This window comes from Salvia miltiorrhiza, chromosome 6 (assembly GCF_028751815.1).
Source record: "Salvia miltiorrhiza cultivar Shanhuang (shh) chromosome 6, IMPLAD_Smil_shh, whole genome shotgun sequence".
Classification (NCBI taxonomy): Eukaryota; Viridiplantae; Streptophyta; class Magnoliopsida; order Lamiales; family Lamiaceae; genus Salvia; species Salvia miltiorrhiza.
The window spans coordinates 35,097,505-35,124,075 of record NC_080392.1 but is presented as its reverse complement, the minus strand read 5'-3'; the positions used below and the strand labels follow the sequence as shown (position 1 = coordinate 35,124,075).

At 36.4% G+C, this 26,571-nt stretch overlaps 2 protein-coding genes across 4 annotated transcripts; both read right to left on the bottom strand.

Annotated features, from left to right (window-relative positions):
* Positions 1-4: 4 nt before the first annotated feature.
* Positions 5-3,108, bottom strand: LOC130989244 (F-box/LRR-repeat protein 10). 3 transcript variants are annotated; one of them, XM_057913196.1, is made up of 4 exons: positions 2,833-3,108; positions 2,543-2,751; positions 2,232-2,325; positions 5-1,645 (listed from the first exon to the last, which is right to left on the bottom strand). In XM_057913196.1, exons 1-4 carry the CDS (start codon positions 3,016-3,018, stop codon positions 149-151), a joined length of 1,986 nt encoding a protein of 661 aa, XP_057769179.1. In that variant the 5' UTR covers positions 3,019-3,108; the 3' UTR covers positions 5-148. The 3 variants fall into 3 exon arrangements, with proteins under 3 accessions (XP_057769179.1, XP_057769180.1, XP_057769181.1); XM_057913197.1 differs by lacking the exons at positions 2,543-2,751; positions 2,833-3,108 and adding an exon at positions 1,879-1,939 and having other exon boundaries at positions 2,232-2,308; XM_057913198.1 differs by lacking the exons at positions 2,232-2,325; positions 2,833-3,108 and having other exon boundaries at positions 2,543-2,680.
* A 668-nt stretch (positions 3,109-3,776) lies between these two features.
* Positions 3,777-6,642, bottom strand: LOC130989243 (heterodimeric geranylgeranyl pyrophosphate synthase small subunit, chloroplastic-like). Its single transcript, XM_057913195.1, has 2 exons — positions 6,172-6,642; positions 3,777-4,429 (listed from the first exon to the last, which is right to left on the bottom strand). Exons 1-2 carry the CDS (start codon positions 6,502-6,504, stop codon positions 3,890-3,892), a joined length of 873 nt encoding a protein of 290 aa, XP_057769178.1. The 5' UTR covers positions 6,505-6,642; the 3' UTR covers positions 3,777-3,889.
* Between the last annotated feature and the right edge of the window lie 19,929 nt (positions 6,643-26,571).

Below are 26,571 nucleotides of genomic sequence, written 5' to 3'. Positions count from 1 at the left end.
ATACTTATAAACTCAAATGTCAACAATTATCACAAAAATAAATATTCACACATAATCTTACAAATACAAAACGAGCATAAGTTGATAAATAGTTAGCATGAGGAATAAGTTGATTATTCACCTAACAATAATCATTCAAACAGATCCATCACGGCTCATGTCCAACAGCATCTTCCATCTCAGCATCACTCATGTCTTCTTCTTCCTCTTCTTCTTCTTCTTCTTCTTCTTCTTCTTCTTCTTCTTCTTCTTCCTCTTCTTCTCCCAGAAGCCACTCCTCAAACTCGTCCACGTCGTCGTAGTCTTGCAAATGAGCATCCTCCATGTTATCCCACTGTTCCATCCCTAGCTCCTCGCCCTGAGTAGTAACGTGCATATACGGCCTGCTTCTTGCCAGAGCATCGACTATATCCCTGTTCATGGTACCCGTCACCCCCAACCATCTCAATCTTGGGAAATACGGCTTCTTCAACCACCGGAATGCAAGTTGAGTGATGCGCCCACAGTTGTAGATATCCAACAACCTCAAGCTACTGCCACACCACGCGTTCTCATCCACCTGCATCGAGGCTAGTGCCATGACAGAAGTGTCACCGATGAGGGGGCACTGTCTCATACGTAGCTCAGATATTGGGATGCGGCTTCTTGCTAGTAGAAGGACAGCAGCATCGGAGAGGTTAGGAAGATTTGAAAGATCCAATTCTCTCAATTCTGGGTTAGAATTTCCATCAAAAAGGGAAGAGATGCATCTGTCTGTAAGTTTCTTGCATCCTCTCACAGACAACGAAACCAGGCGATTCATCACACCTTTGCTTAAGAAGGATAAACCTGTGTCGGTTATATCACAACCATCAAGAAGTAGAGTCTTCAACTTGGGAAGCGTACTGATAGCTCGAAGAGCTTCGTCTCCAAGGTTTCTGCAATCCCGCAAGTCAAGAGTGGAGAGATCTGCATTGGATGCCAAGCGTGTGACAGCCAAATTTGTCAAGAGATTACACCACCGTAGGCTAACGTGTGTCATTGAACGGGATGTCGCAGCTATGTCATGAAAAACCAGGTCGGTAAGATGAGTTCCATGAAACACCCTGAGAATATATAACTTGGAGCAGGAATGCAGAAGTGTTTTATAACCCGTATCTGTCACCTGGCAAAAGCCACCAAGACAAATGCTCTCCATGGCCGAACATTTATCAGCCATAAGAAGGATTCCGAGATCATTGACTCGCTTGAAGAATGTAGGAGCAATCTCTTGACTTCTCACCAGACAAAGGTGTTTCAGTTTACCATGCGCATTAATTTGTTGAAGGCCATTGTTAGTGAGATCAAACGCCATTCTAGGTTCCATTATGGGTATATCTCGAAGATCTAGGTGGGTCAAGGAGACAAGACATTTAGATATCGTGCTCACCATGGTGTCAGTAATATAGTCCACAGAAAGGCATAACTTCTGCAAATTAGGCAATATGGATGGCCAGGGATGACTTGATGACTGGTGGGGTCCCACAGCAGGGCTAAGCAGTTCTGTCACCATTACTGAGGAAATATACTCAATCTCGAGAGAAATGAGTTTTGACGAGGCCAGAGCCCACACACGAGCAAAACTATGACGCAGAAATATGGAGACATCAAACATCAGGATCAATGTCTACAAAAGCAATATATCAGGGTCAGAATACCTTCATACCCGACGAATAGCTATATACAAAAATAACAACACGAAAAAAAAAGAAAAAAAAAAAAGCAAGCCAGTGTTAACAAGGGCAATTCAGTCGGTTTATCATCATATACGGCAGATGCAGGAGAGTTTGGGGGTATACTTCAGTACTCCAGAAGTTTGCTAAGGTCAATGCAGATTACACAAAACAAAACATAGATCACCTGAAAGATTAGCTCTACATAATGGCTTGGGCAGCAATAAATGCTAGTATATTAAATTCCTCAGTCAATGATTGAAAGAAACCAGTAAGAGATTATTATTGAAGGATGAAAAAACATCATGTTAAGATATCAACTGCTCCAAATCAATGAAGCCATAACCTCGTTCCACTAAGAGATCTACCCGATTCATCTACCGTAACAGCCCACCAAGACAATCTATAAAGATAAACATGCCAACTATATGCAATCTCAGATACTACCAACAAATCCAATTTCATTGAACCAAACCAATAATTTGATATGCGATTTCCCACAGCTATTCCAAGCCCATCAACAACAAGATAAACCCTTACTTCCAATTGAGTGCAACCAGTGAGCATTTCCTCTAGATGCAATACATCAACTGATCTTCCCCTTTTCTCTGCTACGGAACTTAAATAGAGAAACCTGAAATGGACATTACTTCAGACACAATGCAGCTTCCAAACACACACACACGCCCACTCAATAATATACAATGCATCCCAATTCGGCCGTGAAACACCAACAACGATGAAAACTTCTCAAACAAGCATTTCAATTACCAATGAGCAAACACAAGAGCAGCACAATTATCACAAAAGAAACGAAATTGCGTCGGAAAAAATGGTCGAAAACTACAAACCTAAGATCCTTGCAACTGCGCCCGAGCTCAGACAAAAGCCTGCCGCTGAAATCAGCGCAATTCCGGAGGCAGAGCTCCTGCAACGAAGGGTGGAGGAGAAAGCCTAGCGACGAATCGTCGAGGCGCGTGCAATCCACCTTCAAGCTACGCAGGTAGGGGTTGCTCGGCGGCAGCAGCGGACTCAATAAATCCATCGAAGGCGCAATATCCTTAGAAAAAATTACCAAAATATTAGCAAAATTCAATGCTCTAACAAAAAAAACTACTAGATACAACTAGTCAAAACTCACTGGGAGATGGAAATTGGGGAGGAAAGAGAGGATTTCGGCGGCGCAGGAGCGGCAGGCCTTACACGTGGAGGCCAGTGATAGGATGGAGGGGACGTCGAGCTTCGTCATGATCGTCGCGATTAGGGCTGCGGGGAGTTGATCCAGCCCCTGAATTCCCGGCCTTGGATTGCGGGATGGAGCTGCCATTCTCTCTCTCTCGGAGGAAGAAAGGGTTGTTAGTTGATGGGGGCACGAAATGTAAGAATGGGGTGTCCCGTTCTGTTCAGTTTGATGCTTTTCCCAATTTTTTGAATTGAAATCGCTAAGACCTATTAGCGACCTTTAGCAAGATGAGCGTGGACTTTATAAATTAGTAGAAATTAGAATAGCTTAAAATTTTGTGTTGTTGCCAATTTTTGTAGGAGTAAATGCCAAGTCATTTTCGATTTTCGTGCATCATAAAGTTTATAATTTCAAGAAAATTCTAATTAAATGAAACTAGCAAGACATATTTAGAAGGTTCAAAGAAGCAGAATGCATGTATTTGCATGTGGGTGAGTTTGATTTTCGTTACAAACTATTTGAGATCGATATGAGTTTGAGATATTTAATTAAATGTTAATGAAACCTAACTTGAATCTTAACTTAATTTAATTTAGTTTAACACTTGACTGAAGTTAGTTTAATCTTGCGCTAATAGAAATAATTTGAATTTAATCGAGTTGAGCTCCAAATCACTCGTGATAAGTTCAAAAACACCTTTTTTTTGCATAAAATATATTATATGTTCCCTTGATCTAGTAACATAGTCTTGACCATTGAAATCAGATGATTAGTTTGATTATATCATATGAAAAAAGTGGGTTAGTTCATACCTTTTATTCCTAAAATTGGTTTCAATTTTAGGGAATAAAAAGTGTTCAATAGGCTTAAAAAAAGAAGAAAAAAATGCATAGGTTTCTCAATAAGAAATGAAGTTACCACAAATTTAATATCACAAATTTCCTAATATGAAATTTTATGTTACATTTCGTTACTACACATCATATGAAAATACAGTACAATATACTAAGAATTCTCACACCCTTTCTGCGGCATAATCGATAAAAGTATGTAACGGCAAAACCTTGTCACCGTATTTCTCAAACATATATAACTCTTTCCTAGCTCGAGACTTGAGATCCTCAACCACACCAATATTCACCTTCTTACCTTCCAACATATCTTCCACCACTCGGTACAAAATGCCCACAATCCGACCATATTCACCTAACCGCTCAATCTCCTCATCTGAGGCGCCGCCGAGCAAGGCACCGCACACGGCGGAACACCGCCCTAGCTCGCCAAATTTGTTCTCACCAATAAATTGAGTGGCCGCCATTCCGGTGGAGCCGACGGCTCGAGCAATCTCCTGCACGACTCGAAGGAGGTCGAGCTGCGAGACGAGTTGAGTTGGAGTGTGCAGAACAATGTACTGAAAGGCAAGAGGGAGCAATGCGTCTCCGGCTAAAATTGCCATGTCTGGACCATATAATGTGTGGTTGGGTAGTTGGCCTCGTCGGGATAGGGCATCGTCTATGTAGGGCAAGTCGTCGTGAACAAAAGAAGCAGCATGCACCTAATTAAAGTATGCCTTTATTAGTACTTGAGATTCAATATACTAAATTTGGTGTTCAGTTTTTAATTTTTTATTTTCTTTCACCTTTTTCTTTACTATTTCAATTTTATATGCTTGAATTTAATCTATTATAATCACTAACTAGTGTTTATTACATCCAATTAGTGCATCAGTGTATGTAACTATATTTTTTTATCTTTAATTTCACTTTCATTAGTTAAATAAATCATCATTATAATTGATAAATTCAAAGTTAAAGCGTATAATTACATTTATCTCTAATATTTTGGAATAAAAGTTAGATATGCATGATTGATAATGTTATACTCCTTCCGTCCACAATATTATTGCCACTTTGTGGACGACACATATTTTGAGAAATTTGTGAATAGTTGTTGATAGTAATGTGTATTATTGTGAATGGAATTTGGATATCACTATTGTTGCGAGTTGAGTTTGTGGACTCTACTTTTATAAATAGAACTATATGTTATATATTCACATCAGATTGTCAGAAAAGTTCAATATATTTATTTTGCTACGAATAAAAAAGTAATGTTATTATTATAATAATTTATAATACTGATAATAAAAAAATCTAGTTAATTTTCGTAATTTCTTTAACAATTGACCAACACATATATTATTAACAAGTTTCAAGTGCTCTTAAGTTTGTCAAGTGTATTTTAGGATGAGGGCCTTGGTTGTAATCATAAATATTTTTATGTGGAAAGCAAAATATATTATGTCTACATATAAACATACAAATATATATATATATATATATAGAAAAGTTAAACAGAGAATGCTAAATATTTAGAGAATAGAGAATTCGTGAAATAAAAATGAACAGATCTACAATTTTTACGAACAAATCAATGTACCGCATGAACAACAATTTGCCCCGGGTTCGAATCCTGCTGGTGGCGAGTTTTTCTCTTTTTTTACTAAATACGTCTGTTCGTTAGTTATGTTGATCTGTTCGTAAAATGTATAGACTTGTTCAAAATGAAATATATAATTATTCTCTGTTTAACTTGACCATATATATATATATATATATATATATATATATATATAGAGAGAGAGAGAGAGAGAGAGAAGGGTTCAACAAAGAAGCTAAATATTGTGGAGAATAGAGAATTCGCAAAATAAAAACGAACAGATCTATAGTTTTAATGAACAGATCAATGTACCGCATGAACAACAATTTGCCCCAGGTTCGAATCCTGCTGGTGGCGAGTTTTTCTATATTTTTATTAAATACGTCTGTTCATTACTTATGTTGATCTGTTCGTAAAATATATAGATTTGTTCGTTCTCTCGAAAAAGATAATTCTCTGTTGAACTCAACCCTATATATATATATATATATATATATCTGATTATACATATCTATATGGAAGCTAGTGGTTCAAATAACTCCAGTTATTTATCGTATAAAATAAAAATTATTTTTAATATTAAAATTTGTAAAGATTTATAATGATTTCATGATTTTACTGAAAAAATTCATGGTTGAAGATTCAAATTTCGAAGGTGACAAAAATTTCGATTCTTCTAAATTCATAACTTTTAACAATAAATTCATAATATTTTATAATGGATACATTTTATACAATAAATGTGGTTTATATAATCATCCCTAAATTATGTCCAATTGAAATATTGAAAGAAAGAATATCACTAAAAAAAACAAATAAAAATATCTTCTAATTCAAAGAAGAAGGAAAACGACGAACCATTTCAAGTGCGCAGACGGTGGGGATCGCGGCGGCGCGGTCGCCGCCGAAGAGTTCGCAGGCGGCGATGCACATTACCGGCGGCGCTCTCTTGGCCGTTTTCGCGAGAAGCGAGTAGCGCATGGATTCATGAATCAGTTCCGGATACTTCAACGGCACCGCATCGTTCAGTTTCCGATCCACGTCGCTAATCAGAGACGTCCAATAATTCCGGAGGTCGGGTTGAGTAGTCGGAACGGAGGCGGCGGAGCTGCATCGCACGGCTCGGCGGAGGACGGCGGTTCTCGGCATGCGAGAATTGGAAGAAGGCGTTACTGCGATCGACAAAGCCATGGATCAATTGAAACTTGAATTGTAGTATAATGTTTTTATCTTTATGTGAAAATATATGTGTTGTGAGGCTATATAAGGAGTCTCTCACTCAATAAAAATATTAATTAATTGCAAAAATCAAAGTATTTTATAGCACGCCATGCAATTTTTCTATTCATGCAATTGACTGTGGTAATTTAAAATGAAAGGGTTGGGAATGAAGTCAATAAATTATACTACTCGACTAAATATGACTTGTTGAAAATTTGTATTTCTCTTGTTTTTCACAAATACATCAAATAATTCTAAAACTTGAGTCAAACTTAAAAGAGTACTAATATGTCGCTCTGTCATAGTACTGACTTAAAAATTAAAATAATCAGATTTACAAATTATAAAAATTCGATTTATTCATTTTGTCCTTTGACATCAAAGATATTAATAAAAGAATGAATCATACTTTGTTTTTAGGTGGTTGAAAATTTGACAGTCCTAAAATTAATTTTTGATGTATTAGAATAAAAAACTATTAAAATTAGAATATTAAAGTGAAATCGTGAACTAAATATCATATTTAAAGTATTCTAGCTATTCAAATAAGTTTGAAAAGTTATATATGCTTGTTTACTTGTTTAGTAACCAACAGATTGCTAAAAATTAAATTAAAATATGAATTTAAAAAATTAATAACAATTTAACCAAATATGAGGAATAGTATATTTGATTTGACAACAGTTTGCTGCGTGACAATCACGACAATAGAACTACTAATATACATGAATTTATTGGTGATATACATGAATTTATTGGTGAGAAAAACGCCTGATGAATTTATCAGTTGAAGGAGCAGAAAAAAAATTCATTTCGTCAACTTAGAGGGCTATTATTTATTATACGTCTTTAAAAAGGGACGTATTAGTTATATTTGTTTTCTTGAATTTCTAAAATCGTTGAATTCAAATTATAACAATGTATTTTAACATACAATTAAATTTTAGGCGGCACATAGGACTATTGTCACACGAAAAATCTATGGCACAAAATGGTTGACCGGTAATTTGTTGTTTCGAAATTTGTCAAATAAATTGCCATAAAAAATATGTATTACATGTGGAGTAAACGTCCTCATACACAGTTGTAAATTTAGTTATTATATAATAATCCATCTATTCCATTTTTTTAATAAGTGTTTTATTTTATTCTTTTATAAATAAATGGTGTCAAATTATTTGTTATACTCTTATTTTCAATGAAAATTTCTTATCATACTTTCATGCAATAATTAAGCATATAATGATATAAGAATAATTTTATCTATTTTTTGAGCATAGATGACGCGTAACTCTTAATTGAGGACAAAGGGAGCACTCCCAGCAGAAATCCCAAAATTATGCTTCCTATATTCCTTCCTAAAGCTTTCCTATTTAATTTTAGGATCTCGATTTTATAAATGCATACACCAGATCTCCTATTTTCTACATAAAAATAATAATTATGTGTGGGCCCTACTAATTATAAGCTTAAAATAAATTTAGGGTGAGTGTAAATTTAAGATTGAATTTAGGTAGGTGTAAAATTTTTTGTGGGCCCCATCTAATTTAGGGGATCTGCTGAATGCATTTTTTATCTCATTTTCAATTGTTTTAGCCTAAATTTAGAGTTAGTGATGCATTTAGGTGATCTGCTGAGAGTGCTGAAAAGAACAACGCAAAGTTCAAATTTAAAAGGGTAAATTTATTTGGATAAAATTGATCCGGATAATGAGGACAAAATAATCATAATACTATAAATAAAAATGTGTTTTACCTTGAAACGTTATTTGTTAAAAACAATTGTGGTTTGTGCATAACTTAATAACTAAAGCTATAGTAGCTTTTATTAAACACGGCTCCTATTTGATGTCGCCAACCTCTAGCTGGTTCAATCTATACTATATTAAAAAGGGAGTTTTCAATTTGAAATTGATTTCAAATTGATTTGGAGATGGCAATTTTGTAAATTATGAAGAAATTATAGTCATAATTTATGAAACATTCAAATAACTATATTAATAAAATTTTTGTTAATATCATTCCTTAATTATAGGGCTGCTACTACGTACCCATGATTAACCGTTCATTGTTTGTGGCCACAACCGTAAATTATTTTTATAAGGGGTGCTATTATATACTAATATTCCATTTGACATATTTTCAAGTAAATATATTATAATAAGACAAAAATCTATATATAATATAAAAGTGGAGTTTGTTTATCTCCAATTTTTCTCTCTCCTCATAAACTTTTCCTCCAAATTTTATATCTTCTTTTTTTTTTATTCTTTTTTAAAAAAATCATTAATTTCTATTATAAAAATAGTGCTCAAAATCTATATATAATATAAAAGTGGAGTTTGTTTACCTCCAATTTTTCTCTCTCCTCATAAACTTTTCCTCCAAATTTTATATCTTCTTTTTTTTTTTTAATTCTTTTTAAAAAAATCATCCTCTAAATTTTATATCTTTTTTTTTAATTCTTTTTAAAAGAATCATTAATTTCTATTATAAAAATAGTGCTCAAAATGGATGTTAAATTAAAGTTTGGGAAAAGATCTTTAATTTGATATAAAAATTATAAAAGTTAAATTTGAGATTATTATGTGATGATCGATTAAAATATTAAAATTAATTTTTGTTCGCTCTCATTTATCTATAATGTTGAATATCATACTCTATTTTCATTGTATTTTCATTTATTGGTGACAAACATAAGCATATGTCATTTTTTTCCTTTTAAAAAAGTTTACATGATTTTTAATTATAATTATTTAAATTACAGTAATTTTTAATGCAATTAAGGGATGAGGAAATTTGTATTAATTTTAATATGAATTTGTAAATAAAATATTAAGTTATATATCTTAAAATTAGAATTTAAAATAATATACGATTTGGAATGTTACAAGCCAAAATTATTATATTAAATGACGGCTATTAATTTAGTTATATTAATGTTATAGTGTAATCATAGTCCGTGCATCGCACGGGAGAGTGTACTAGTTTCCATTTAAAAAAGAACTTTAAACCAACTTATTTTATGGTGTAAAAGTGGAATAAAGAACATACCCCCCCCCCCCCCCCCTCTTCCTCTTCTTTTGAGATCACTGTCTATATGTGTTTAATTATTTTGCTTTTGAGTGTATTTTTTCAATGGCCAACGAGAACAATCGTTTGTAAGTATTTATATTTTATTTTACAATAAAAATAAAAGATAAATACTCTTTTAAATACTACTAATATCTTAGGACATAGGGTTAGTCTTAAATTATTTGAACATAAATGCAGCTATTGTTTTAGAATAATATTTTACTTTGTGGAATACTTTTCATTTTTCAACTATTTAAACATTTTTAGCCTACTAGCTGCCCTAACTCACATACATGTGATATTTAGAAATCTTCATTTTACACGTTATCATTAGGTAGTGTTGCAATTAGTTTTTATTGTGACGAAACACACAAAAATAATTAAAATCGTATTTGAATCGAATAATTTAGAACGAATTAAAAATGTTTTATTTGTTCGCGCAAATCAAATACCTCAATCACACTCTCTAAGGGGGGTGTATTAGTTCAAGATTTATGTAGATTTTAAAAGTCCATGGATTTTAAAAGTCTATAGAATTCACGCGGATTCTTCATGATTTTGAATGAATTCTTGGTCGGATTTTGATTGAATTACCAAGAATTTGTCGTGATTTTCTCGGAGTTGAAATCCACAAAGCCAGCGGTCGTTGCGAACACGCGAGCGCTGCAGGCCCCGCGAACGCTGGATTCACGCGAGTATTGAAGAACCAGCGATCGCTGAAGCCCAGCGACCGCTGGCTTGTTAAAACACAACAGTCACAACACAATCCACAAGTAGCAATGATTAGCCTGCAACACATTTGTTCAGCCAAATATATAAACACATTACCGAGATGGTTGACAAAAAAAATGATTTTAAAGTACAAAATGAAAGTCTTTATAATATCAATGGATGTATAAAAATCTGCACTTACTTATTGGAATGGAGACAGGGGTCGTGGAGGCGGGAGGGTGCCGGCGTGAAATGGAGGCGATTGCTGGCGGCGTGGCGCGAGGGGAGGCTGCTGCTGGGCGGTCCGGTGTGGCGCTAGGATTTGAGTGTTGGGTGAGGTGAGGAGGTGCTGGGGCGGCGGGTTTGACAGAGCAGAAGACACTTATGCACTCCCTTATGGTTGCAATTTGTGCAAGGTTTGTATAAATGTCCAAACAGCTTTTTGGAAGCACTAGTAACACACTATAAGATCCACGTGTAACAATGCATGATATTCCAGCTTCCAATTCGTGTTTGATTCCAAGAATCTTCTGTAAGTGATCTTTATTGCATGCAACATTACATAGAATAACATCAAAACAATATATACTGCATAATATATTGCAGGCGGCCGCGCTGGCACCCAGCGAGCGTTGGAATAGTTGGCCACGAGCGATAGGGTCCAGCGGCCGCTGGCTTCTTGGCCGCGGGCGCTGGCACCCAGCGAGCGCAGGGTTTTGCTGGATTTGTGAATTCTCGTGGTCTGTGTTCGGATTTGTTCATGCCTATTTTTTCAACGAAATCATTGAAAGTCATTCCAACTTTAAAATCCATAGATTAACGAATACACCTAAATTTTCATAGACTTTTAAAAGTCTCGAACAAATACACCCAAAATTTTATAGACTTTTAAAAGTCTTGAACGAATACACCCAGATTTTCATAGACTTTTAAAAGTCTTGAACTAATACACCCAGATTTTAAAAGTCCGCAGAAATCTATTAAAGTCTTGTACTAATACACCCCCCTAAGTCTCTATACCCAATAAGGAATTCATTTGTATGGAATTCCCAACACGTTTGCTGCTCGTACTTTTTTTGTTTTTTTTTGTTTGTTTTTAGTTTTGTAGACTTTTTTAATCCTAAAAATATTTAAGAAGGCGTCAATTAACTACCTAGAAAAAAATATTTGATGAAAATCATTAGCTTCTTTAAACAATTTAAATATCAGGCATCTATCTATATATTAATTAAAGAAAAATAAATCCTATCCTAGGTGGCATTCTATAATCACTCCATTCTAATTTTCCTTAATTCTCATTTATTCTTATTTTTTTTAAAATTTTAATCAATTTCTATATCTAAAAAACCATTATATAAATATTCTGTCACACCCCAATCCTTGAAGGAATAAGTATAATCGAGGTGTGACTAATTAATAGAAATAAACAAGGGAAAATCCTTGTTGAACCCGAATAATAGGATGGTAAGTCGGGCTAGGCCTCTTTGGATCACAAGTTTTGTTTCATGCTTATGATAACCAGTATTCATTAGCATAAAACTAGGAGTTAAGTGTTTAAGCTCAATCAGAGATGTCATTCTAAATCTAACACGAAAGTCTTAAGTTGAGAAAACAAAAGACAAATAAGAGTTATTGCTACAACGGAAGTCTATATAGAAATTGAACCTTAGCCTCAGCTCAGTCCCGTCAGCACCGGCCAGCCAACCTGAAAACATTTGAAAGTATTTTTGGGCTAAGTACTAATGTACTCAGTGGGCATGCATTTTCATAAACATTTCATATTTTCGTAAAGACAGTTTATCCAATCATACTTGACATAACTCAGAAGGTTTTAAAGTGAAATAACTTCTAATCATGTTAAAATAATTTCTTTCATTTGTGCGCACATGTCACACTCCCTTTCCGTTACTCGCTGTGATCCCGGACCTTTTAGCCACCGACGGATCCATTACTCCCTCTTGCTTGAACTGAGGGCGTAACCCAGCCAAGTTCCCATTTGGGACCCAATGCTCCGGAACACATCCCGTCGAGCACCCTTATAACGCCTCATACATGATTAGTGCCCGATGGAGATCAACCCACCAGGTCAGCTAATAGGTGTACACAATTCTCAAATAACGTGTTAGGTCAAGAGAGAACCTCGATCGATTCATTGTTGCGAGCCTTAAACGGAGCAGAGTGCACAAAATATTTTATTGGATAAACAGTTTGCATTTTATTGAATAAACAATTTGCATTTCATTGAAACATTTAGAGCTTAATAACTCAATCATACTTTATATATTTGGAAAGTAAGCCCACCTGGTTAGGCAAAACCTGAAGATCATAATCACATATAAACCTGTCTTGGGAAAGCAGCGCTAATCCCTCTGGTCACAAAGCCTACAAGAAATTCTATTCTTAATAGGTCTCGTGAAGCTAATCTTATTTCTTAGTGAGTGTACGAAACATTCTCTGATTCATCACGCCGGGTTTCAAAATTTAATAATAAGGATTAAAAACTAATTTTCTTGAGTCTAGGACACCAACAATATCCTTACTCGATTTTCTTTAATAATTGAATTCAATGAAAACCAATTTAAATCATGAGTACTTTTATTTGCAAAAATGCATATGCAAATTCGTTTCATGCTTAATCATATAATAAGTAATTATATTCAATATATGCACATAATAATATCATAATTATCATGCATCAACCCTAAAATAATTAAATGAAAGCCCATTTTCCTTATGCAATTCACAACCCAAATATTAAAAGCAAAATGACCCAAATGATTAAGTATGGGCAGCCCAGACTTAAATAAATGAATGTGGCCCAAACTTAATAGAGCACAAGGCCCAAACCCTAGCCCAACACTTAAACCCTATCTTTCCCCTTCTTCTCTAATCATCACAGCCGTTCCATCACCCTCTCTCTCTCTTTCTCTCTCAAAATTCGCCCCTCCCTCTCAGCCACAAGTTCCGCAGCCGCGGCTCCGTCTCCGGAGAAAGGCTACCGGCCTCATCTCCCTCTGACCTCTCTCTTCTGCTGAAATCAGTTTCAGCCGTACACCCCCTCCATCTCCTCTCGAACCTAAACACCGCCGATCTCTCCTCCCTTTCTACCTCATTCGTGAAATCGCCCTCACAACCACGACCGCCTTCTTCCTTGGCAACGGCGATAGGTACCGCCGCTGCCTCCCTCTGTTCTCACTCTTCGCCTCTTTCTCTCTCGTGCTCCGGCTCAGAACAGCGTGAAGTCGCCGCCTAAAGCTCTAGGCTAAGCCTCCCCCGACTAACCCCCTCCTCCATACCGACACCCTTCTCTTCAATTTCCGGCGACCACAGCGGCTGCCATGGCCGCCTTCGTTGATTCAGCCCTCAAGTCTCTCTCTCTCTCTCTCCTATAGTCGGACGGTCAGCAGCGCTCTGCCACCACCATCGACGACACACATGTTAGAACCGGGTACACGATCGAGATATTACAAAATATTTATTTTGAGAAATTACGACTCAAAATAATTGAAAATATTACAAAGTAAATAATTTGAGAAATTACAACTCAAATAATTTGATACAACTGAAATACACTGCATAAATAAATTATACGTATAAACAAAGTCGAGTCGAGATGAATCTCTTCCCGCAAGAAGATTATCGCCCCGGTAGTGCTCTTCGGTTTGGCGTATCTTCCCCAAAGGTAAAACGACTTCGTCTCGTCGGATGTAGCACCACAATCCGGCGAGCTCCGGCGAACTGAATAGGATCAAGAACTGAGCACAAGTGTTTGCAGAGAGTGTGATTGTAAATGGCAGATTGCAGAAATTTGTTGGTGTTGTACCTACTTTCTGCATGCTCTCCACAAGTCTATTTATAGACATGTGGTAAGTATGAATTCAATACCTTGAATTCTACTCCGACGGCTGGAAGCCGTAAATGTTGAAGATGATGGCCGGTGGGCGCAGTCATTGAAGAAACTAAGCTGCAAAAATGAAGTTGCCATGCAGAAGTCGTACTGGCGTGCTTCTGCTACCTGCTTCTTCTGCTGCTGTGGTGTGGGCTGGAAATGTGGGTTCGAGTTGTGGTGTGGGCTGGGCTTACAGTTGGGCCAATAATAAATAATTCTGTTGGGCCAAAAATTAAAAGCCCAATGGAGTTGGTCCAAAAAATAGTTTGGGCCCCAAACACCACCCCAAAGCACCAAGATCCAAGATCCAAGTCCTTGGCCGCGGCCCGTACCCGACCCGACCCGCCCGTCCGGCGGCGGCGGCGTCGTCGTCCGTCCGTCCGATCGATCGATCGTCGGCGGCGGCGCGCGTGTGTGTGTGCGCGCGAGGCTATTACTTAGATCAAGCCCACTAGCAAGCCCACAAGTCAATTTATTAACTCCATGTGCTTTGCTATTCTTATACATGAAAAACATCTCTATGTTTTCCAATGTGGGATAACATAACAAATGTTATTTTCCCTCTTCAACATCCAAACTTTGACATACAATATCTCACTCATCGGAAATCGGTTTTGAGACTTCAAGTATATCATGTTGATCTACTCGAGATGTAGATTAACATCCAATCATTATTTTAATAAAATAATAAATATTTAATTAAATAATAATTTCCAGATATGGCATTAAAACCATATTTCCAACAACACACACCACAGTCCTCTCATTCTTCACCCTTGGCCGGATAACAGCAGCTTCAGCCGCCGCCATCGACGTCAACCATCTGTCTCCCTCTCTCATATCGCAGGACGGACACCACCGACGCCCTGACTCGATACTCACAACCGCCGACAGCAAAAGCCAAAATAACCCAAGACCCAAGTTTGATTCATACAGCATACAAAACATTTCTCTATTTCCCTTTTTATGGTTCCATTGTAAAAGCAGTCCATGAAATTTATACTGTATGCATATATCAAGTAAAGTTCGCATTTTTTTTTTCAATTAGCATGCTTATACAAAATGAAATCTTATGCAGTTTAATGCTCATGAAAATTTGACTAATTGCTAAAACGAAACTGGTTGAGTAGAATAGGCAAGGGAGTTCATAGATGAACCTTTAGAAGTTTTGAGCTGAGCCGTTGAAATCTGAAATGGTTCGATTGCTTGATTTGTGAGGAGAATGAGGTGTATGGCTTAAAGTTTAATTGGGGCTTGCTTTGAAGTGGTGGTAGTACGTGAGTGATAAGGGGAAAGCATGGTATAAGGTGGATTATTTGACAATTAAAATCCCTTAAATTGCCGAGATTGTAATATTTCTTCAGGGTTTGCTAAATGAATAGCTCGTGTAAATGTTAAATGCTCAATTTAAATAAATATGATGCATAAGAATTTAAATAACATAAACTTTTAAAAATCATTTTTGTTGGAATCCAGCGTGAATCATTTTAATTCTAAGTTCAAAATGATTCTAAACTTAGCTAACATCTTAATTCTAAGTTCAAAATGATTCTAAGTTCAAAATGATTCTAAACTTAGCTAACGAAATATGGGGTATTACATATTCCAACAAAATAAATTCTATTTTCTCAATATATATATATATATATATATATATATATATATATAGGGGAGGGCTAGAATAAAAACACTCTTAAGTGTATAAAATATAAATGATTTTCAGCCCTTAGATCATCAAGATTTACGGTTGATTCGTAACCCTTTTGGATGAATTCGTGGTCCTGGGTTCGAATCCCAAAGGCAGCAAAAATTTATTTTTCACAATTCGTAACCATGTTGGATGAATTCGTAACTCTGTTGGATAAAATTCGTACATTAAAAAACGTTTATATTTATATTTTAAGAAGTATTTTTACTGTAGCCCTCCCCATATATATATATATATATATATATATATATATATATATATATATATTAAAGCAAAATAAATCATACCGTACGTGGCATCCTATAATCACTTCATTCTAATTTTCCTCAATTCTCATTCATTCTTATTTTTTTCTAAATTTTAATCAATTTCTATATCTAAAAATCATGATATATTTAAAAACTAAATATCTAAAAAATCATTATATAAATATTCCAACAAAATAAATTCTATCCTACGTGGCGTCGTACAATCACTCCGTTCTAATTTTCATCAATTCTCATTCATTTTTATTTTTTTATTTTTAATCAATTTCCATACCCAAAAACTATTAAATATCTAAAAATCATTATATGTCTAAAAACTATTAAATATCTAAAAATCTTTATACTAGTATTCCATTGGTCAATTAAAAATCTTTATATTAGTATTCCATTGATCAATAAAATTTTATTTATATCCATACACGAAAAATAGAAAATACATATATTTGTAATTTTGAGGTTGTAATGATTATTGTAATATTATACTTCATAATATCCAACTCTCCAATTTCAATTTAAAAACGTACTTGATTTACTTTTTAATATATATGACTTTGATGTTATTAATTCTATTTATATTCCCTAAAAAATTATCTTCGACCTCATGGGCAGACCAATTCAGGTTCCAACGTATATAATACTTTAATTGGATTAAAATAAAAATCACTCTTAAGATAAGAATGTAGAACTAATCTATACCCTTAATCAATAATACTTTAATTTAATGGACACGATTTAAAATTTATTATATCATAATCTGCCTCTAATACCTACTGTATATTAGGAATAAAAAAACTACTATAGAAAAAGACTACAGATCCCTTAAAAATCACAATAAAATTGGATTAAAACTCCGCTTACATATAAATTTCATAAGATATTTAAATTAGGTCGGTCAAATTTCAAATAAATATTATAATTTTCTATTTTAAAACAATTTCATTAAATTCTTTATTTTAGTGAAAAAATTCATGAACCAAAAAATACATTAATAATTTTATGAATTTATATTTCAATAGACCCCATCAAATTTCGACGGGTCACTTACTACTTTAAGAACTAAAGATAAATAATACCTCAGCTTATCTAGCTATCTAAGTATTAAAGAAGCGTAAATACATTGAAATTGTTGGTATTTTCTATACGAGAAAAACACCCTTCCAAGTCCTGCAATTCTCTTAAAACTCATTCGAATTATTTTTTATTTAGTTCGATGTTGAGTACTAATTTGGTCCCATTTCCTAAAAACTAATAATGTGTTGTTCGATTTTTCTTAAAAAGTTATCTCGTTATGTTTGATATTTCCTAAAAAAATTACCTTGTTCCATTCGTTTATTTTAAAAAAGTTACTCCCTCCGTTCTATTGATCTTGTCCCGTATTTCTTTTTTGTTTGTCTCACTATCTTGTCCCATTTCTATAAATAGCTAATATATTAGGGAACAATTGACACTTAACATAAAAATAATTAAAACCCCTCTAATCCCTAATATAAATACCCTAAAACCTACCCTACCCCCCTCATTCACTCCACGCGGCTCTCTCCTCTCTCCCGATCCTTCCCCTTTTCCCTTCGTGAAAATCCTAAATCTGGGGAGATCAAACGGCGCCACCCACTATCTCGCCGTCAATTAGCGGCGCTCTCTTCTATTACACCTCGCCGGTGGTCCTTCACCGCCATAGTGCGAAAACCCTAAGCGGGAACTTCTTCGATCTCGCCGTTCTTGGTCTACTATGGCCGATGTAAACCCTAACTCGCCGCCTTCCGTCTTTCACGCGTTGATGAATAATCGTTGGGAAGGTTATCTGAGCGGAGAATTTGTTCCCGACACGGAGGACTCACAACGGGATTGGAGCCCGCCTCCGGAGGTATTTTTCCCTTGGTCTGCTACCTTCTCGGAGTCAGATCCGGCGTCGATCGAGACAGAGGAGATTGAAGCTATGTGTGAGTGTCCACCGGTTGGAGCTTCACCCTCGCTCCAAACTCCAATCTATCGTCGTGTAAGTAAGATTCATGAGAGTCTTTTGGCCTCCTCTAATTCTTGTTTACTTCTTGGATCTGACTCGGTTTCTTTTTCGATGCTCTGTGAGGAAAACTGGGATGAGCTGGTTTCCTTTCAAGGTTTGGAATTATCGGACTTGAGGGGTCATTCACCAAATTTCATCAACTTTGTCTACCATCTACTACCTGGTTTGAAACGGGTGAGATCTGTCATTTGGCTATGTGTTTATAAATTTGACAGTGGTTAATTGTTCATGCGTACTATTGGGCGATGGTTGATTGTGGCTTTGAGATGATAGTATCCTGCTCGTTTAAATGTGTATGTATTAAACCATCTATGATTACATATGTGTATGAAATGCTTGTTGGTATAGGCTTTGTGTGGCCTTGTGCATGTGTTTATGTGCCCTGTAAGGCTGCATTTGTTGGTGCCTAAGTGATTATGTGTCTTGGTGCCCTGTGTGACCTTGTGCATGTGTTTATGTGCCCTGTGAGGCTGCATTTGTTGGTGCCTATGTGATTATGTGTCTTGGTGCCCTGTGTGGCCTTGTGCATGTGTTTATGTGCCCTGTGTGGCTGCATTTGTTGGTGCCTATGTGATTATGTGTCTTGGTGCCCTATGTGGCTGCATTTGCTGGTGCCTAAGCATGTTTGGCTGCATTTGTTGGTGCCCTGTGTGGCTGCATTTGATGATACATCTAAGAATACTAAGGTTCTTCACAATTATCATCCTTCTTTTTTCAACAAATTATGCCCTTAAAAAAATCATCCTTCATTTTTAAACAAAAACATTCATTTACAAAATCATCAACATTTCTATAGGCTGCCTTTACAAAATCATCAACAAATGTAGGCTGCCTTTTACAAAAATATAGGCTGCATTTTACATCATCATCCCTTTACAAAATCATCCTTCATTTTTAAACAAAAGCATTCATTTACAAAATATAGGCTGAATAGCCTAAAGAAACATTTGGCTATACTTGTTTAATAACCAGATTCTCCATTAGGTTCTCTTCCATTCCAATTGCATGCATTAGCTCTTCCATTCCACTCACAATGCCCTTTTCCATCAAATATGTAATGCATTCCTTCACCAAGTCATGAGGCACCTTTAAGTTCAGTGGTAGTTCTCACTGCCTTATTAAGGCCCCTTTCTTCATGTGAGGGATCTTATAGGTATTGTGACCCTTCACCTTCATGATTTCAACCATGCACCCTTGTAGGCTTAGAAACACATTGTTTAGAGTAGTGGGTGATAGTTCCTTAAAAGAACTTACCACTGCATTGACAAGATCATCAACATTTCTACAAACATTTTCAGTTTGTAGACTTTGTATTGCTCGAAACCACCCTAGATCATTGATATTGACATCCGGGGAATTGGGTGGTTGATGCACTATCCCTATGTTGAACCCATCAGCACTTGCCACCTCTATAAATTCAAGGTTATCATCCTTTATGTGAGGTTTTGCATTGTCTTGTTGAATAAAAATTGTTTTGCTTGCAAAACAAGACCATTTAAACTTTATGGCTGGAACAATCTGTACAATATTTTCAAATTCATAAAATAACTTGAATAAAATTCATATTTCTAGTACAATAAGATTGAGTTATGTACTCATATCATTCTACTCTTACAACTTGCACACAACTCTTTAGAAACCCATACCTTATGAATAAAGTTGTCTCTGATTACTTGTTTCTTGATAGACTGAATTGGTTTCTGTTCAAGTGCCCCTGCCGCTCTGTGTTTACTTGATCTTTTTGCTGGAACCCATTCTGTAAATGGGAAAATTCCTATCTTTCCATCAAACAAAATAGTCCCATCTGGTGCAAATAAGGGTCTGCACACAGCACACATGAACATAACCTTCTCAATAAACTTCTTAGACTTACACGTCCTATGTGGTTCGACCTCCCCGGGGGTCAAATAAAACCTATGAGATGCTTTGGTTATGTAGAACCATTTCTCATCAATATGTACCGTATTGTGCATATTTTTAAATTGAAGAACCTTAAGTATTCTATCATACTTAATGGCTTCAAGTGAAAACTTAAGCCGAAGCAATTTGTTAGGGGCTGTCAAGTCCGACTTGATTGCACTTGTATGAGCTTTGATCAAACCCTTTCAAATCCATCGCCATACTGTACTCTTGCTACAATTTATACCACTTGCAAATCTTCTAATTGTGCTTCTCTTGCTTAATGCCAAACTTGAAAATAACTCCAAATCGATGTGCATCCTATTGGATCTTTTTGTACATTTACCACTTAATAAATGTATGTGCTTGATCGCTAATTTCTTAACAACAATAACTGCAACTAAACAGTGTAATCGTAGCACAGAAACAGCAAGTCGAGTATCGTATCCACATGGACTATTATAATGAATCACTGTTCGCTAATATTTTCACCACGCCGCAAGTATACGGTGTAGTTGCAATATAGGGAAGCAAGGTCGTATTCCACAAGGATTAGTAGTCAAATTCTAGTGATTACCTTAAGTCATTATGCTAGAGCTATTTAGACTAAACGATGAAGTGATTGGTTTGATTATCTAACTAAATACTCAACAAGTGCAAAGACAAATAAAATCAAATGAACAACGTGGACTAATGCAATGATTAAGACGATTTAGGGACTAAGCATCGATGATTAAGAAAAGGACTTCAATTATAACTCAATACTAATCTTGACGAACCTAATTATCTAGAGTGATCTCCCAACTGGTTTTAGCCCCCTCCCGGACGACTAAAACGGTAGATTACGGGTCATAGTTGCCGTCCCCGGTCAACTTCTAACTTATAACTCCCAAAAGCACACAAAGATCGACATACTCTCACCCAACTCTCAACCTCCCGGTTATCGAATTGATATGTTTCAAACACCTTATCTATTGCAATTATCCTCTCCCGATTCAAAGTGCAAATTAGAAATGCATAGAATGTGGCCAACAATCCATACAAGAAATAAATCAAGGGTTTGAAAAGATAATGTGCAAATGAACAAACAAGATTTATATTGAGCATAAATAATCAATCCATTACAATAATCATCTAGCCTAATCCCCAAATCAAAGAGAAATTTAGCCTATCATGTTCAACAATAACATACCCAATGAAAAGAGAAACATAAATGAAAGAGAGAGAAAGAATGAACAAATCCTATTGAGAAGCTTGCTTCAATCCTCTCTCCTCTTCAATGCCTTCTTCAAATGGGTAGGAATGAGTATTAATGGGGGTTAGGGCTTGGATATGGAGGTAGGAAATGAGTATTGAATGTAGGGGATGATGAATAATGTGAGGAAAAGGGGAAAAATGGGGGTTAAGGGCTGAAAAACGCGACTCCGCTCTTTTCCCGCGGTCATGGCCCGCGCCCGTGGTCGGCAAACGTGGGGGAGAGTCAGGGGACCCGCGGTCCCGCCCCGCGGCCGCGGGTGGTGACCGCGGGTGTCTCCTGAATCGGGGGCAGCTGACCCGCGGTCCCACCCCGCGGCCGCGGGTGGTGACCGCGGGCTACTGGGCGTATTGCGCAGGCCGCTCGTTTTGCTCCGTTCTCCCTCGTCCGGACTCGGATTTGGTCGCCGTTTGCGCTCACGGATTCCTCTCGAGACGTACTTCAATCTCATATCTTCAAAATCCTCCAATTAATCATTGATGGTTCCTGAAATTACTCCAAAACTACACCAAGATATCAAATCTTCATAAAACTAAATATTCGGGCACAAACAAGCATTCACAAGCAAAACATGAAGGGAAATGACAACAAAACATGTGGAATTGAGGTACGAAAACCATGTTTGTCAACCCCCCAAACTTAAAGTGTTGTTTGTCCCCAAACGACGAAGAAAAGAGAAATAAAAGTAAACAAACATGTGAGCATGAATTGGTGTCATTTCAAAGGCTTCAAATTTTACAAAAAATCTTTCAAAAGTGCATCACAAGTAGAAATGCATTCCAAGATGTCACAAGTGATAATGAGTTCAATATTATAACCTCCAAGCTTGAATCCTAACAAAGTGGATGTTTCAATGATGCACTCAACTCTCAAGTGTTTAGAATGGACGTGTTTGCACTCAAATTGAATCATGTATGCAATCTACCATAGGCTTGCCATTTATCCTAACTCTCTATACTTCAATGTGTTATAAATAATGATCAACAAGGGCTTTCATAAGGTTGTAATGAGGGCTCTTTGGTGAGGTGAGGTGTTTTTAGGCAAATGACTCATATCCCACAATCTAACAATCACAATGAACAAGTCAAATTCACCATTTCTCTTTTCTAATCAATCAAAAACCAATATCCCCACATTTCTTCTTTTCACCCTTAGTGATACTTATCTTGATATGATTCAAAAGGCAAATCACTCCCCTTTATGCTCTTTTATTCACATTCATTTTCATTTCTTTTTTTTTTCTTTTCTTTTTAAGCTCATAGGGAACTAGTGATTTTCACTCAATCAAAGCTTGATAAGCAATTTCAATCATTTCCCAAACATTTTCATCAAAGTAACCACTAACAATCTAAGTTCTACCCATCATTGGTTAATTCAAAGAAATGCTACAAGGCACAAAGAGGGTAAACTAGGATCATATGAGAATTTGGACACAATTTAAGTCAAGTGGCTAACAAGGATGGCCTTAAATCACTTCAATATTAACAACACATCTACTTTTATTTTCAAGAGAGGACTCATGGCAAGTTCTAGAGATCAACACACATGCTCAAATGATTTACACTCAAGAACAAAATGAGATTGTAAATGTATGACAATCAAAGGCTCAATTCTCACAAGCTCATTTCTTTTTCAAGTTCTTGGAGGTACAACATTTAGCTCATTGTCACAAGTTTAAACTCTACATGCAAAATCAACATGTGATACTCAACAATTTCTTTTCAAAAGCAACATTCATATCATAAGCCCAACACACATTTCATCCAACTCATGTTTTTCAACAATCAAGCTCAAAAACAAAAGACAAGGAAAAGCTAAAAAAAACATAGACAAAACTAATTATTGTAACATAACTAAACTAACTAAATAAATAAACAACGGATAAATGAGATAAGTAACCCATCTTCACCCTCCCCCCAAACTTATTTCACACAAAGGAGAAATAAGTTTGGATGAAGGAGAAAATGGTTACTTGTCTCGTACTCACAAACGAGGTGGAGGCTTAGGCGGTGGCCATTTCTCATCAAATTTGCATGCTCCATCCACCGCGACCCAAAAATATGGTGGCTTTGCAATTCTTGAGACATCCCGGGCGTCATGATAATCTCGTTCACCATCTAGAGTACCACCACACTCAAACAATTCCTTATTAGACAAATCAAAGTGAAAATCAAAAGATGAAGATAAATAAAAGTGAAAGAAGCAAGCCTTCATAGAATCGCCCGTGTTGAGGTAAGGATCGACAAAATTTATGACTTTGCATTCTTTGAAGCTTGTGCAGTCTTCATCTTTTTGGAATTGTAGAGGTTGCATTGGAAAAGTTGGGCTCTCGACTTCAAGGGATTTGGAGAATTGATCCTCATCTTCTTCAACTTCTTGAGGCTCTTCACTTAGCATTGGCATTGGTTCCTCATACAAGGTTCCATTTTGTAGGCTAATGGCCATGCACACATCATCAATTCGCTTTTGATTTTCCATAGTGGTAGCCAAAGACTTTCTTTGCTCTTCTAGCATAACATCCGAGTTTGCTATACTTTTTTCTATCCAAGCTTGTGTAGCTATGAAGCATTGTAGAAGATCGTCTCTAACATTCGGTTTCTCCTCTTGATAGTACCGATTTCCCCCTTGAAAGCTTTCTTTAGTGAAATAAGAATTTTCATAATTCCAACTATTGAAATGGTCCTCATACTCCAATGGTGATTGCCACTCCATGGCATTGCACCCCATGTCATAATACTCGCCATAAGAAGGTGTGGGTTGGAAGGCTTCTTGAATAAATGGTTGCCTACAATTTCTTTTTGCTTCTAAAACTCGCAACTTAAGTTGCATCATCGCCAATTGTAGTTCGAGTTGCTCAACCAACTCATTCCTTCCATCATCCATTTAATATTTTTGGTGTTGTGTAACAATTTTCTTTTTCATCACCCTACCAACCAACAAAACAACGAGTCAAAACAAACATCTTAAGATAGAAAACAAAAATAAATCAAGTAAAATGTCTAAAGTAGTTAAGCACAATGATTCAAAATATCACAAGTAATCAAACTAAACTAATCCCCGGCAACGGCGCCAAAAACTTGTTCGCTAATATTTTCACCACGCCGCAAGTATACGGTGTAGTTGCAATATAGGGAAGCAAGGTCGTATTCCACAAGGATTAGTAGTCAAATTCTAGTGATTACCTTAAGTCATTATGCTAGAGCTATTTAGACTAAACGATGAAGTGATTGGTTTGATTATCTAACTAAATACTCAACAAGTGCAAAGACAAATAAAATCAAATGAACAACGTGGACTAATGCAATGATTAAGACGATTTAGGGACTAAGCATCGATGATTAAGAAAAGGACTTCAATTATAACTCAATACTAATCTTGACGAACCTAATTATCTAGAGTGATCTCCCAACTGGTTTTAGCCCCCTCCCGGACGACTAAAACGGTAGATTACGGGTCATAGTTGCCGTCCCCGGTCAACTTCTAACTTATAACTCCCAAAAGCACACAAAGATCGACATACTCTCACCCAACTCTCAACCTCCCGGTTATCGAATTGATATGTTTCAAACACCTTATCTATTGCAATTATCCTCTCCCGATTCAAAGTGCAAATTAGAAATGCATAGAATGTGGCCAACAATCCATACAAGAAATAAATCAAGGGTTTGAAAAGATAATGTGCAAATGAACAAACAAGATTTATATTGAGCATAAATAATCAATCCATTACAATAATCATCTAGCCTAATCCCCAAATCAAAGAGAAATTTAGCCTATCATGTTCAACAATAACATACCCAATGAAAAGAGAAACATAAATGAAAGAGAGAGAAAGAATGAACAAATCCTATTGAGAAGCTTGCTTCAATCCTCTCTCCTCTTCAATGCCTTCTTCAAATGGGTAGGAATGAGTATTAATGGGGGTTAGGGCTTGGATATGGAGGTAGGAAATGAGTATTGAATGTAGGGGATGATGAATAATGTGAGGAAAAGGGGAAAAATGGGGGTTAAGGGCTGAAAAACGCGACTCCGCTCTTTTCCCGCGGTCATGGCCCGCGCCCGTGGTCGGCAAACGTGGGGGAGAGTCAGGGGACCCGCGGTCCCGCCCCGCGGCCGCGGGTGGTGACCGCGGGTGTCTCCTGAATCGGGGGCAGCTGACCCGCGGTCCCACCCCGCGGCCGCGGGTGGTGACCGCGGGCTACTGGGCGTATTGCGCAGGCCGCTCGTTTTGCTCCGTTCTCCCTCGTCCGGACTCGGATTTGGTCGCCGTTTGCGCTCACGGATTCCTCTCGAGACGTACTTCAATCTCATATCTTCAAAATCCTCCAATTAATCATTGATGGTTCCTGAAATTACTCCAAAACTACACCAAGATATCAAATCTTCATAAAACTAAATATTCGGGCACAAACAAGCATTCACAAGCAAAACATGAAGGGAAATGACAACAAAACATGTGGAATTGAGGTACGAAAACCATGTTTGTCAATCACTCTAAGTAATTCCAAGTAAACTCTAGTAGTATTCATGCAAACTCCCACGAGAACGAAGAACAAAACTAAAATCCAAACAAAACAAAATAAAACAGGATAAAAACTCAAATAATAAAACAAACTCTGACACTAGGGATGTACTATTGTTAATCAAACATATGTATTCAACCTATTGATTCAATTACCAATTTAATCCAACCCTGATGAAAGATCACTATATTATTCACAAGCTTCTCTAACGAACACCTATGAACGTAGATTAATTTACCCTTTTTCACATTCAAGACTCCAAGGAATAAATTAACTCCAAATAGCACACAAAGAATAGCTTCTTATAGCTTCACCTGTCGCATTCAAGACTCAAGGCTAACACTATATCATGCATTCCTGAATCGGCTGAACAATTATCGCATTCAAGACTCAAACTGAACAGCTAAACATGTAAATTATTGATCAGGTAATTCACAAGAAATTAAGCACCAGAAATCATGAATCACAAGTTGGAGGGCAAATTGATATCAATAAATCATACATACATAATTAATCAACTTTGTACAAACCCTAGGTTCAGATAAAAGAACTAGTCAGACATAGCAAAATAAAACAAAAGCATAATCATAAATAATAAGAACGCAATTGGAAAAACTGAATTATATAAAAGAAACTGAATAAGAACGATTGTAGCAGCTTGAATCTTCAATCTTGCGGAAATCCAATCC